General features: G+C 32.9%; 1 protein-coding gene and 1 pseudogene across 2 annotated transcripts; one reads left to right on the forward strand and one right to left on the reverse strand.

Annotated features, from left to right (window-relative positions):
- Positions 1–1,217: 1,217 nt before the first annotated feature.
- Positions 1,218–9,027, reverse strand: LOC134232698 (pre-mRNA-splicing regulator WTAP-like). 2 transcript variants are annotated; one of them, XM_062714683.1, is made up of 8 exons: positions 8,937–9,027; positions 8,408–8,444; positions 8,236–8,288; positions 8,050–8,111; positions 7,746–7,867; positions 7,100–7,278; positions 2,968–3,122; positions 1,218–2,696 (listed from the first exon to the last, which is right to left on the reverse strand). In XM_062714683.1, the coding sequence occupies exons 2-8, from the start codon at positions 8,432–8,434 to the stop codon at positions 2,074–2,076; spliced, it is 1,221 nt and encodes a 406-aa protein (XP_062570667.1). In that variant the 5' UTR covers positions 8,435–8,444; positions 8,937–9,027; the 3' UTR covers positions 1,218–2,073. The 2 variants fall into 2 exon arrangements, with proteins under 2 accessions (XP_062570667.1, XP_062570668.1); XM_062714684.1 differs by having other exon boundaries at positions 8,933–9,019.
- Positions 9,028–9,194: 167 nt separating this feature from the next.
- LOC134232699 (superoxide dismutase [Mn], mitochondrial-like) lies at positions 9,195–11,777 on the forward strand (annotated as a pseudogene).
- The last annotated feature ends 2,015 nt before the right edge of the window (positions 11,778–13,792 follow it).

The raw sequence follows: 13,792 nt of genomic DNA on the forward strand, positions 1-13,792 counted from the left end.
AATGAGAAACAAGTTGCGTTTTCAAAAAGTTTCAATTAGGACAGATGAGACGTTCCTTAAATAATAGATAAATTTTTCTAAGAGTTTGTCATTGAAGTGTTGCTACTTAAACATGTTTACTCACAAAAAATAGAGGTACCTTACCAGGCATTTCTGCAAGATACCAGGGGTAGTTTTTCTTATATAACCCTTTGGGGAAGAAAAATAATTCTCCAATTTCAAATGTTTAAGTATTTGGATTTTTTAAAAACGTCTAGAAACTGGTGTAGAAATCAGAATGTTTTGAAAATTTTGAATATTTTTCATACATTACGAAGATATACAAAACAGCTTTTGAGGAACGTCTCGTCTGACCTTAAGTTTTTTTTTTCTTGCTCAGTGTTCTCTTCTCAATAAATGTTTAATTAAAAGATGCCATCAAACTTAACACCATTTCTAAATTACCTCCCCTTTGTTTGAACCTATCCTCTATTAATCACATGAATCAGATGTTCAAAGTGTGAAGATAATAGAAGGAAGCTGGACAATCCTCACTCAATTTCTGAAAATATTGTTTACCAACATGATGTTAATCAGCAACATGAGTTACGGGAAATTTTTATGTTCTTATCAAGTTTATAAAGTTCCAGCCCATTTATCTAGGTATATGTTTCATCTTTTAAATTACAAAGATTTCAATGGCAATAGAATGAGAGATGTTATACAATGTATCAAGACTCTGGAGTTATATGTAGATATATTAAAAATATTTTCATCACTTGCCTGAAAAATTGCCTCTGAAGATATCAGACAACTTGATTCTACATTTCTACAAAGCACGCTGCACTAACATGTGATAACACAGTATTCTGCTTTTAATTAATCTGGACAAGTTTATTACCTACGGATTATAAATATGCTAATAATAAACATCTTTGACACCACTTTTATTGAAATCTTAGCTTGTCCTCGAACTCTATGGACAGCCTCCCCCTATATGTGTATACTAAGGTACATGTACTGTACATGAAAAATCCAAGCGCAAGTTCCATGGAAAAGTTCCTCCCCTTTCAAATATGGCAAGTTCCACTATTATCAAACTACATTTAACCAAGTAAAGAAAGTCTTCCTGCCTGAAAGTTTTGAATCTATAAATTTTCTGTGAAATACATCATTACAGTGTACATAAAGCTTAAAAACACCTTCAAATTTAGAGAAAAACTAAGAAAACTGTTGCATTTTGTTAAGTTCATTTTAATAGGAATTCACAAATTACCATGACAACAAGAGATCAAACATATTATATCACTTTTCTGTTCTTGAACAGACTACCATAAAAATAATCATTTTTTTCAACCCATGGAGGTTTCAAACATCTGCATTTAAATTCAAAATATATAAAAATTGAAAATATTAAAGCCAATGGAAAAAATATATTCCAACGAAAATTATTAATATACGTACCTTAACCATTCAAAATTTTAGATCTCTACGCACATTTAAAATTATCTAAACTTCGTTTGCCCACCGAAAACTTAATCAAATCAAATGTGTTCCTTTGTTAATCAATGCAACCCAAAAACTAATTAAAATAAGGCATAATTCTACCTTTTCTTCCATTTTAAATAAAATGCATGCACAAAATTTTCTCTTCTTGGAACGTGAAAAAGCACTTTCACATATCATCCATTTTTTATCTAAACAAGAGACAGGTTTGAAAAAAGATGAATGTGTTAATTTTTTACACGGTTTGCAGACAAAAAAAATTACATTAATATTAATGTTTTAAGGAAAACTTCCCTTCAAAAACTTTAAATCTTTCCACAAAATCTCTATAAATGGTAGTTGTCTTACAACATCACTATACTTTGTTCCTGATTTCTAGGAGAAAGTAAAACATTAATAAAATCAACACTTAAACACAAGTAACAAATACTATGAATGGACAATGAATTTTTATCTCTTATTCATAATGCATCATCTGATTGGCCAATGAAATCAAAATTTCATTTTTATAGCCAATCAAAAATTGTTTTAAAGAAATATTACTAGGGATGACAAAAATGAATATCTGAGCTTGTGACATGGTTGATATTATGCTTCTCCCATTTCTTCCTTTAATGGAGTCCTGTTAACCCCATTGGGTAATAGATCCCCTGTCCCTGAGTACCCTTTGTCACTAAGGTGGTCCATTTCTGGCGTACTGTCCGATTGGGAGGGGTGTTTGTTTGATCCATTGATATCGTCTTTGGTTTGAGGGTATGGACTGGACCAGCCGTCTTGCGAGCTCTCGTATTCTGAACACTTAACGCCTTCCCCGGGTTGAAGTCTGTGAGTTATGTGGTTAACCTCCGGCACATCCCTAGAATCCTGGTCAGTGTCCATCATTTCTTCCTGACTTGACCATCTATGTAGAGTCCGTTCTGAGGTTTCCTCAAATTCTGTTGTCCGTTCACACTTTATCTCCTGTTTTACAGGGTCTGTGTCCATTTCTTGTTTTATTTCCTTAAGGTCTATCGTGGGACTGCTGCTTGGAATAGCACTATTAGAGGTCTGTGACACGGCACCTGTTTGTACAGAGGATTTCAGTTTACTGTTTTCTTCCTCTAACTTGCTGACCTGTTCTTTAGTCTCTTTCAGTTGCTGCTGTAATGCATAGATCATGCTCTGCATGCCTTCTACATCTTCTTCTAAATCTCCAAGAAACTCATCCAACTCTGTAAACACATTACATAAAATTATTTCTTTCTGCAGTATACCATACAAGCTATTAAAACAAATCTCGATAGCATATCCACTTATTTTGTAGGATATATTGTACAACACCTGAAGCAAGATAATACTTATCTTACATCACACGGAATGTCTCACTCTTTCAAACACAGTATAAAATTCTTCATACCATACAAAATAACCTTTTTTCTTTGGTCCTACCCTTGAAAAGTGCATTTCTTCTACTGAAAATGAATTCAAGAAATCTTTGATTACCTGATTGATTGCCCTTCATTTCCTGTACTAGTTGTTTCTGTACTGCGATTTCTCCTTCTAATTTAGCTGTTCTTCCTGAAGTGATCACCTTCCCCAATTCTTCATTCTCCTGTAGCAACATCCTACATTTGGCCATTAACCGTTTCCCCGTTTGGCTGCAATACAAAAGGAAAGAATACCTTTGAATTTTTCAACCACTGACAACTTGCGCAGTTCTGCCATGACATAACCAACCATCACCCTTTATAGTAATTCATCAAGGTTTCCATTTATACAAAATATTCCAAAAGCATTTCTAGCTCTGCTCCCTGAAATCAGAACATGCATATTAACGCTGGAGTTTACATAATAAAGCACATTAAATTAATTATTTTACTCAGTAATTGTTTTATCCTTTTTAAGTTAAGTGCACAAACATATGCATGTGCTTGCATTTTTTTTCTGAATAAAGTAATTTTCTATTAAAGAAACTTTTTGTGAAAAGTGCCTTCTTCAGCAAGTACAATGTAAATGCTCTAAAAATTTAAATTGATGGAAAAGTGCCAGTATCTAACTCAAACTGACTGCATAAGAATTATGTGGAGAAAACAATTAATGAACGCTGGTTTTCTGCACATTTAACAATGCAAGCAGTTTTTCCTCCTGCAAATAAACTCTTTCTTCCTCCTTTTCTTTAAAAAAAATTTCAAAAATTTCAATTTTTCTTTTTTAAAGGTCCATAAGGAATCGTGAAGGTGTCAAAAAAGCATGTTGCAGTGCTCTGTGTGTGTTTGTGTTTAAACATAAAATTACATTCAGGAAATGCATGACATAATTTTCCAATTCTCAAGGCATTTAAGTTATAAAGCAGATTTTCTTCATTTTTTGAATTTCCTTGTTAGCACCTGCTTCAGCTATATTACTGCTGCTTTACGACTCAATATTTTAACAGAGTACATGAATTATTTCATCTTCTTTGCTGCATAAAAGTACTTGACAATTTTCTGTCTTAGCTAGTATACTGTATACAGGGTTATTTTCTGTCTCCCATTATTTTTGTCTTTTCACAATTGCAAAAAATGTTGCTCTGTTTTGAATTTGCCCAGTAACACAAAGTCAATGTTCTGCCGAAGAAATTATACCGACTTCTTTGAATTCACCCCTTCATTAAAATTGTCTACTTGTGTCTAGGTCAAAAAGGCAAATATAAAGTGGAGGCAGACATTTCCCTGCATACAGTATTCTTATTGAATATTGGTTGCATCAGCCGTTTACATTATTTTGATTTCAATTGTTCAATAAGCCAACATGTCCATCTCTGTATATCAATTGTACTCTTAATATTTGATCAATATTTTAAATATATATTTGGTCTCAAAAGTCATGACTCTAAAAATCCAAAATCAAAAACACCCCCCCACCCACCCACAATGCAACAGAAAAAATTCTAATGAATAATTTTTACCTTGGTCTAGGACATGTTGGATATTAAACATATACAGCATACAGTGTCTCAAATGTAAATAATTCATGACATCTGCAATACAGCTAATAATAGTATCTACATCATATGTCCAACAACTGCTAAATATATTTTTTTTCTTTTTGTTCCTTCTTAGCCATTGCAAATCATATCAAAATAAAAAGCACAAACAGTATTTCCACTTGCATGTTCAAAAGAATATTAGAGACTCAGTATAAAAAAATTGCTCATATTCTTTTTTTTTTCTCTCTCTCTCTCAGATGCTGTCTCTTTTTCAACAAGCACAAAACAGATTAATTCAAACTTATGGTACATAACCTTCAATTTACACAACCATTTTACACATTCAAATCAGCATGTTTGTCATTAAAATAAACAGTATCTTTTAACAACTTTTTAAAACACTATTTTCAAACAAATTAAAAAACTAAAGCATTCAATATACAGTCTAAAAATAAAATATTAATCCCCAACTTCCCTTTTTAAGTAAAATGTTCTGCTGACATAGATGTTTATGTAAATGTACTTTTTTTGACTGGTTTGAAAGAAACATGCATTTTGTCAGACCAGGGAACCCTGTTTTATTCCTCACACTGTTAAGCTGGAGGTGAGTTTGGTTCGAAGGTTCAGCAAAATGCATTCCATCTGAAGACCCAGTCCATACTATTTTGATATACCTTCAAAACTTTTTTCCCATAAAATCTTTTTTCTGGTTCTGTTATACTTTACGATGCAGATTACATAAAACTAAATCAAATATAGCTTATTGATTTGTTGACCCAGGATGATTCTGCATAAGGGGTGTAAGGAATGCAAGTTGAGTAACAAACATGTCACTGACATTCTACATTATTTTGGACAGCTCAGTAAAATCAGTAAAATGGTACACTTTTAAGTACGAATTTATTAGGAAGCAATTTTCAAAGGTATACTACTCATGATACTGTAAACATACTTTTTTTAGCAGGATAGTTATTTTGTAGAATCAAAATTCCTGTTCTGTCTGACTGTAGAAAATTATGTGGGTTTCTCTCATTGTCATTGTATGTCTTAAATAACTGGTGACTAATTCCTGCAATTCAATTGTGACTGCAGATGTAGCAAAAATCAATCCGATGTGGAGAAAAGGTATGTCTACAGTATTTGAATGATATTATAGTTATAATGTAGTTTTTATCTTTCAGTCTAGGAGGCTGACTTCAGAAACCTTGCTTACTCCTTCAATAATATTCTTGTCTTTAAATATATATTCCTCTGTTTAAAAGTACATAGAATATATCAGTGAAACTTAATGTTCTTGACATTGTCAAGAACATTATTTCACAGAGGACAAAAGTAAATAAAAAATCATCACAAAGCTTAACAATTTGGACTTCTGAGCAGGATAAATCAAGAACTATTTTCTTCTTGACCTAAGTTGCACTTTTGTTTTTGATATGGCTTTTCACATGATTTAAACTATGTAGCAAACAAGTAAATCCTGGTTGCATTTAAAATTATTATTTATAAAGATACTATGGAAGGAAATCTGTGAAAAAGCAGATAGGTAGTACATGTATGTATTGCTCTCAAGGAGTGATGACATGTGCAAAGCATGTTACACATCTGGTATTCATAATTCTAATGTGTAAAACTGAACTAATTTCAGTTTTGAAAAGACTGAATGCATGTACCTGTGCAATTCAGCAGATCAGAAAATATCAATCAAGCGATGTGATAAATTTAATTTATGCAAAATAAATTAATAAATTACAAAAAAAAATTCCAAAAACAAAGCATTGTTAATTCTATTCATAATATAAAGCAAAATCTTATTTTTAGAGATTACAGAACCCCCTGAAATGTGCACCCTTGTCTTCTCAGAACGCTGCAACAAAAGAATTTTTTATCCTGAAACACAAAGATGCAATAAACATGGTTTTTATTCACAAATAAATAATTACCTGAAGTACATTGACTCAACTTCTGTCTATTAGGTCAAATTTCACAGTGTCAATCTTCTGAACCAGCATTCTGTACTTACAGTTTCTGGATATATTTTCACATAAGTATATCTGTCTGTCTTAAATAATAATGTTAAAGCAAAAATCAGAGAAAACCTGAAATAAATGTAATCTACAACAACGGTGACAGTTTGGGTAGTCATGGCAGAAAAAAAGCTCACACACAATTCATAAATCAACCCGAGCTGTGTCCGAGATCAGATGGACAAACTCCCAACGATGCGACTTGATCAACACTTTTTTGGCTCCCACCATGAAGTGGAATTCTATTGTTAAAGTGTTACAAGTCTACACACATTGTCTCATCACAATGCAGAATGTAGGGGGCAGGAGGTGTAAGAAATAAAGCAGGGTAACCTAAGAATGTTTCCAAGTCACCCCAACTTTCTTTTCTGATCAGTTTAAGGAAGCCAGGAATCTTAAAAACCATGTTCTTACTCGTTTCTCCTTGGCCAAAAATAAATCAGCAAAGAATATGAAAAACAACATGGCCTGAATGTCAAAGTTCTTACTGACATCAGACTTTGGTGAATGTCAAAACGGTCGACATCCAGAAGGGAGATAATTTTTGCCAGGATGGAAAAATACTGAGTCGCGTTAAGTGTTCAAGCCTTAAGTGACAGCGGGATTGCTTTGGACATTTGTTACCAATGAACGAAATAAGCACCTGTCGGGAGTGAACTTCCAAGCACTGAGTTCGTTTTGCGTTTGTTTCAGTTTCTCTTGGCATTCTTCCATTTCCTTTGTCATCCTTTGAAAAACTAAGTTGACTGCAGGATCCAGATGCATTTTCTGTAGCTGGGCTTTGTTCTGTGTCTGTGACTGTTTAAATTCTTGGATTTGATTCTGTAAGAGTATAGAAAGGACTGTTGAATATCACTGGGGAACTTTTACACGAATAACTTGCATTTTTATGAACATTTTCCCTTTGTTTCTAAATCTAATCATTTTCATTTTGTTCCACATTAAACATAATAAAAAACTGAGAGAACCCATTCGGATAAAAAAAGCTAGACTTAAGTGTCTGTGAGATAATTGTGAAAACCTGGCCCCGGAATGATGAAACATCTCAAGCTTAAGTCAAAATCTTTATTTTATAATAAAATGTTGTAGAGGTCAAGCAGACCAAAATTAAAATATTTTCCAATATTGTTTCAGAGAGGTGTTGTTATCAGTAAATTTCTAAATAAATCCCTCAATCAATGAATATTTTATAGGCAATTGAAAATCTGACTAAAGTGTAAGTTTGTTTCATGGTCTTGGGGCCTGGATTCTTTGTTCTAAGATTATTTTTTATAACATTGGTGACTTACAATGTAATCCTGCAGCTCTTGTTCTTTGGTGGTCAATCTATGAACAAGTGTATTCTCTCTGCGTGCAGCATCTCTTTGATGCTGTTTTAACTTTGCTTCTACTTCTTTCAAATCTTTATCATCTGAAATATTTTTTAAATTATATGTGAAGGCTATTTAAATCAATTTTCTATTACAGCTTTTCTTTTCAAATTCTTTTCAATTCTATGTCAATGTGTACCTGTTAGTAATTAATTGCAACATGCAAGTCAAATAATAACTATAGTTATGCTTATTTTTTAAGTTAACAATATCATGCAATCACCTGTTTTCAAATTTCTCTGTTTTTCCTCCAACTGACGAATAGTTTTTTCTTGATCTTTGATTCTGTTTTAAATAAACAAAATTCAATTCTTATTCATGTTAAAAATGAACAGAACAAAAAATTAAATATATTTGCGTATAATTCATCAGGAGAAAGTAAAGGAAAGAGAGAGTAAGATCTTCTCACCTATTTATTAAATCTTCTTTCGATAACTCACTCAAATCAGCATCTGTTCTCGCCTGTGTGACAAAATAAATAATTTAGATATAAAAATTCACTGAATTAAACAGATTCAATTTGTTTATCTAAATAAATCCAAAAAAAAATCAACATTATGTCATTATTTCAATAATCTTACCCTTTTTGGAGAGGACGGAGACTCCATAGTGCAAGATCTATAATGTAAAACAACAAAAAAAAATTTAACCTTGACTAAGCGACACTGTCATCTCACTAAAAAAAAACAATTTGACAAAAACTACCTTTGTGATAAGTTAAATCTATTATGTCTGAAAATATTCCACCCAGGAAGTAATAAACCACATTTTCCAAAAATTGTAACTGATAAGTTAGTTTCATTTTCGTTATGACAATTTTGAGAAAAAAATGCACTGGCTGGTTTAATCAATTTTTTGCAAAATAAGTGACACTGCAGAAACTAATGAACTGTAATCATTCTAAAACAAGATATACATGTATTGTAAAACATTTAGTGCCTTGTGCTTGCGGCGCGCACCTACAACAAACGACTAAAAATGGCGTCTAAGCCACGCCTTTTGTTTTCACGAATTTATGCATAGTTTTATCTCAAACCAACCTAACTTGCAACTATTTAGCAATTTCAATATGTTATCTTTAGTACTGTAATCACTCATATGCTTACTTACGTATCCTTATCTATAAAATCAGTAAATCAATTTTTGGCAATGATCAGTCGCTTTGACCAGGAGGCAGCCATATGTAATTACTGCGGAACTCTGGGAAATTGATTTCCAAAGGGAAATCTAGAAATATATCTGTAGGCCTATAACTATGCCAAGAATGTTTCTAGATATGTTTATTTTTGAAATTTTGGAAAATTATTCTATTATAATCTAATTTTAACCAGTATCGATCCATTTTAAGTATTTGCTTTTTTCTTTGAGAATATAAGGTGAAGGTCACATACAATCGACCTAGAAGTTTTGCAGAGAGTCGCAGAAATATGTTGTCTTCGAAGTTTTCTGTGGCAAAATGGTAATGTCATGATAAGAACTTGTGTTTGTTAATACATTGACATTTGTAGACAATGCATAATAAGAGTAATCTTTATGAAAATTAATATTTAAGGTTATAGACGCAGAATCAACATTAATTCAGTTTGTCCTGAACGAACAAGCGCGTCTGTCTGCTATATTTGTTTGATAGTGTAAATGAAAGTTTTTTTTTCATCTAAAGATAATATATAATACGATATACTCTTCACCAAGAACAAGCGAAATAAATTTCAAAATGAAAAAAAAAACTTGTTCTTTTTCTTAGTGCCCTCACAAAGTCAGCAAGTGCTCTAGGAGCAATGGCCATGAGGATGAAGCACACACTGCCCGACCTTCCATATGATTACAATGCCTTGGAACCATTTATCTCAGCTGACATTATGAAACTTCATCACACAAAACATCACCAGACTTATGTCAACAATCTCAATGTAGCAGAGGAAAAACTTGCAGAAGCCATGCATAAGGGTAAGAAATGAGAAAAAATTTCAACTTTCACTCTTTGATATATATGCAATATTGAAGTCCGATGTAAACATACCATACAAATTTACTGAATCACATTGTCCAATGACTCCAATCAGTTCCATAAATATGAATCCACTGTGATCCCATTTGGTGTTCATTATGTAACTAAAGTTTTAAGAAAAAGAAAAGAGTATAAGAAAAGAGTATAAGGGTGTAATTGCCACACTTAAGAAGAAACATTTAGCAGTAATCAAGACAGATATCTTTTTTAAAAAAAAAAAAAAGGAATCACACCTCTGGCACTGTTTAGAGTCAAATTACATATAAATAAAAGTTTCATTGTTGCCTGAAGTGTTTATCATATGGGTTTACTAGTAAGGACTAAAACAAGTTTAATTTGTTCTTCAACTGCTTGGATTGATGATGTGGTTTTCAATGTTAAAAAAGAAAATCTTTAAAAAAATAAGTTTTTAACAGACAGGTGTAGAAATACTTGTGCTTACCAACACAATTCTAAGGAGTAGGGGACTTGCAGTGACAATGCATAGCAGTGACAACTTGAACATATTTGATTGTAGTTTGAGAAATACTCAGCTTGTGTTTTTCATCTAACATACTTTCAGGGGATGTAAACACAATCATTCTGAACATGTTGGATTGTAGTTTGAGAAACATTCAGCTTATGTTTTCATCTTAAATACTTTCAGGAGATGTCAACGGACTCATCCAGTTGCAGGCAGCCATTAGATTTAATGGAGGGGGCCATCTGAATCACAGTATTTTTTGGGGAGACGCTCTCGCCCACAGGGAGGCGAACGATAAGGCGCCTTCTCAAGGACTTGATCCTTGAGGAGTTTGTAACGTTTGATGCCATGAGTAATCGATTACCGCTGCCTCTGTTGGAATTCAGGGGTCAGGCTGGGGCTGGGTGAGGATATGATAAGCCTGCCCACTCACTAAGAATAGTCACTTGTGCCAATCAAGACCCTCTACAAGCCACTACTGGTAAGACTGCATGCACATGAACAAGGGATAATGTATCTCTATGTTACCTGAAAGCTGCAGACTTAATAAAAATAACTTTGACCTCTGTCTCTTTCTTATGTAAGTCCTTTCAATATGTACTAAGAACAGAAGTTATTCATAAAAAGCAGGCGTGTGCAAAACAGTGAATGAACAACAATTTTACAAAATACTTAAATCAGAGTTGATGTTCATATAACTGTAAAGGTAAAAATGGAGGGAGGTTGAGAGGAGGAAAGGGGAAAGCAAGAATCAAGAATTTAATTTTTGATACATAAACTATATATGATATTCAAGTACAGTCACATAATCACATTTTTCTAGACAAATTAATTTTGGGTTCTCTAGAAATAAAGAATGGGATTTGTTTGTTATGCCATTGAATGATGAGAGATTTTTGATGTCATTAAAAGAAAAATATTGAACAGTTTATAAAAGGGTGGGAAACAATGGCGACATTCACATTTTTCTAATCGCTAAGTGCATGCACAAGTGCTTTATATTATCTTGATCATTTTAGTTCAAGATAAATATTTCAATTACAAGTAATTTGAAATAATAATTTATTAATTTTCTGTCTTATTATTTTAGGTCTCATCCCCCTGTTTGGAATTGATGTCTGGGAGCATGCATACTATTTACAATATAAGAATGTCCGACCAGACTATGTGGATGCCATATGGCATATTGTCAACTGGAAAAGTGTCACAGAGCGCTTTAAGGCAGCATTGTAAACCATATTCCTAAAAGACAGTAGAGGAATGAATCCTCATTTGAACTGATTATATTTTTGGTGCATTTGATTGATTTAATATTACAGTAAAATACATGAAGTACAATACAGTTGAACATGTTAAAGATAAAAAACTGATTGTGTTGAACAAAATTATGTTGCTAAGTTCATTGCACATGTGTTGACAGAATCAGGTTATGAATACATGTATTTTATTGTGTCTATGAATAAAAAACTTTTTTTTTTAATTTTTAATTTTTTTTAAAACAATTTTAACAGTTGTATTCAACAAGTTACACGTTAATATAGAAACTTAATTGCAAAGGCTGACTGATAAATTATGCCCATGATACACAGTCCTGTAAAATGCACAGAGAGGATATAAGAGCATTGGTCTTTAGAGATGAAATAGTTTTCTGGTTCTTAACATTGTGATGGTTCTATGGTAGATTTCAGTGATACATCCCCCCCCCCCCCCCAATTCATTGTGCTACCTTAGTCAGAGTCATTTTGTCAAGGTTCTGTTGAATGGCATCATACAAGAATTTTACCAGGATCTGTACAAATACCATATAACACCCCCCCCCCCCCCCAGCAATAATATTGAATGGCCCATTTTTTGCTTCTCAAGGAAATTCCATTTGGGTGTGTCCTCCAAAACTGAAATTTATAATTCAAGCATTGCACCTAAGTCATGGACAAAGATTACATGGGAAACAGTATGCAGGGCTTTAGAGTGAGCAGTCTGTCCTTTAGTCTTAAGGAAAGATGATACAAACAAACTTTTGTCAAAAATTTTGAACGTAACAACTTGGGTCATGTTTAAATGAATAAAATAAATAAGTTTCACTAGGTAGTTTTTAATTTTTTAATTAAAGTTGCACAAAAATGGAATTTGAAGGGAAAAATATTTGTATAGAATAATAAGTATGGTTTCAGAAGGGTAGAATTTTGAACGTCACAAAAGGGTTACAACTTCTTTATATTCTAGAAATTTATTATTTGCATCATTTGCAAAGAAATTAGGTCAAAAAATATAAACCAACCCAGGCATCCATCTTTTGTTTGTATCATCTGTCCTTAATTCATGTGACAGCCTCTCTCTGAGCAAACTCATTTTCCAAAGCCTATTTTCTCTTCTTACCTAATCTTGCTCAATAACTTCATCCACAGAACTCGACCTGTAGAGAAAGTATGTGCATAGTAGATATCTTTCTATTGCATCGTTGTCAAGAGCATTTTTTTCTCAGACTCCCTTTGACTTCCTCTGGCTCACACTTTACCCATGGATAGAGTGCTTGTTGGTTACGTAATGCAGCGACCTTGAACCTTATTTTAAGTGATTGATCAAAGTCAGCATGCAGACCTCTATTCTGACAAAGTTATTTGACCTCTTGACCTTGGAGTTTGATCTTTTGCAGAAAAAATTCCAAATTTTCTATCTTGCATGGGCATGTTTTGAACAGTTGGTGCCAGGGCTGTCAACCTTTACATTTATATTTGATATGAATATTTATTATGACAAGAGCTTTCTTGGAAATGAATATTTTTGATGTTTTGACCTTGACCTTGGAGTTTGATCTATTTATAAAAAGAACTTGAATCTTGGCCCAATATTTTTTAACAGGCTTTTGTATTTCACAAGTGTTTTTCATGTGACAAGATCTTCCTGGGTACCATTAATTAGTTTTGAGACCTTGACCTTGGAGTTTGATCTACTTTTGAAAAACTTAAACCTTTGAACAGTTTTAACTAGGGCTTTTATATTTCACATTTGTATTTTATAATGTGACAAGGCCTTCTTGTTGGTACCATTATTTTGATTTTTTGACCTGGGAGTTTGACTCAATTTGATAGAAGTTTAACCTTGGCCATAACTTTAAAACAGTTGCCAATGGCGTTTGGACTTCATATTTTACAAGTATATTCACTGAGACAAGTTCTTTCGTTGGGTAACAATATTTCTGATCCTTTGACCATCTCAAGAGTTTGATTTACTTTCGAGAAACTTAAACCTTTGCCATAAGCTTCCATACTGGGGCATTCTTGTTTTACAAGCACAAAAACGTCTGTTCTACTGCTCCAAGTACATTAACCAGCTTTCATTTGTGAGCAAGAAATATCTGAGTTTCTTGACTTTCTTTTACTCATGGATATTTCTCAGCATGAACCAATTTCTAACCTATGAATGCATTAAAAAGAAGAGGCCTGCAGGAGTATCATGTAACAACTAAATTCAGGTGTATGATGAAAAAGGGTGCCT

This window comes from Saccostrea cucullata, unplaced genomic scaffold, assembly GCF_032062105.1.
Source record: "Saccostrea cucullata isolate Sc308-1 unplaced genomic scaffold, CSIRO_AGI_Scuc_v1 ctg16757, whole genome shotgun sequence".
Lineage (NCBI taxonomy): Eukaryota > Metazoa > Mollusca > Bivalvia > Ostreida > Ostreidae > Saccostrea > Saccostrea cuccullata.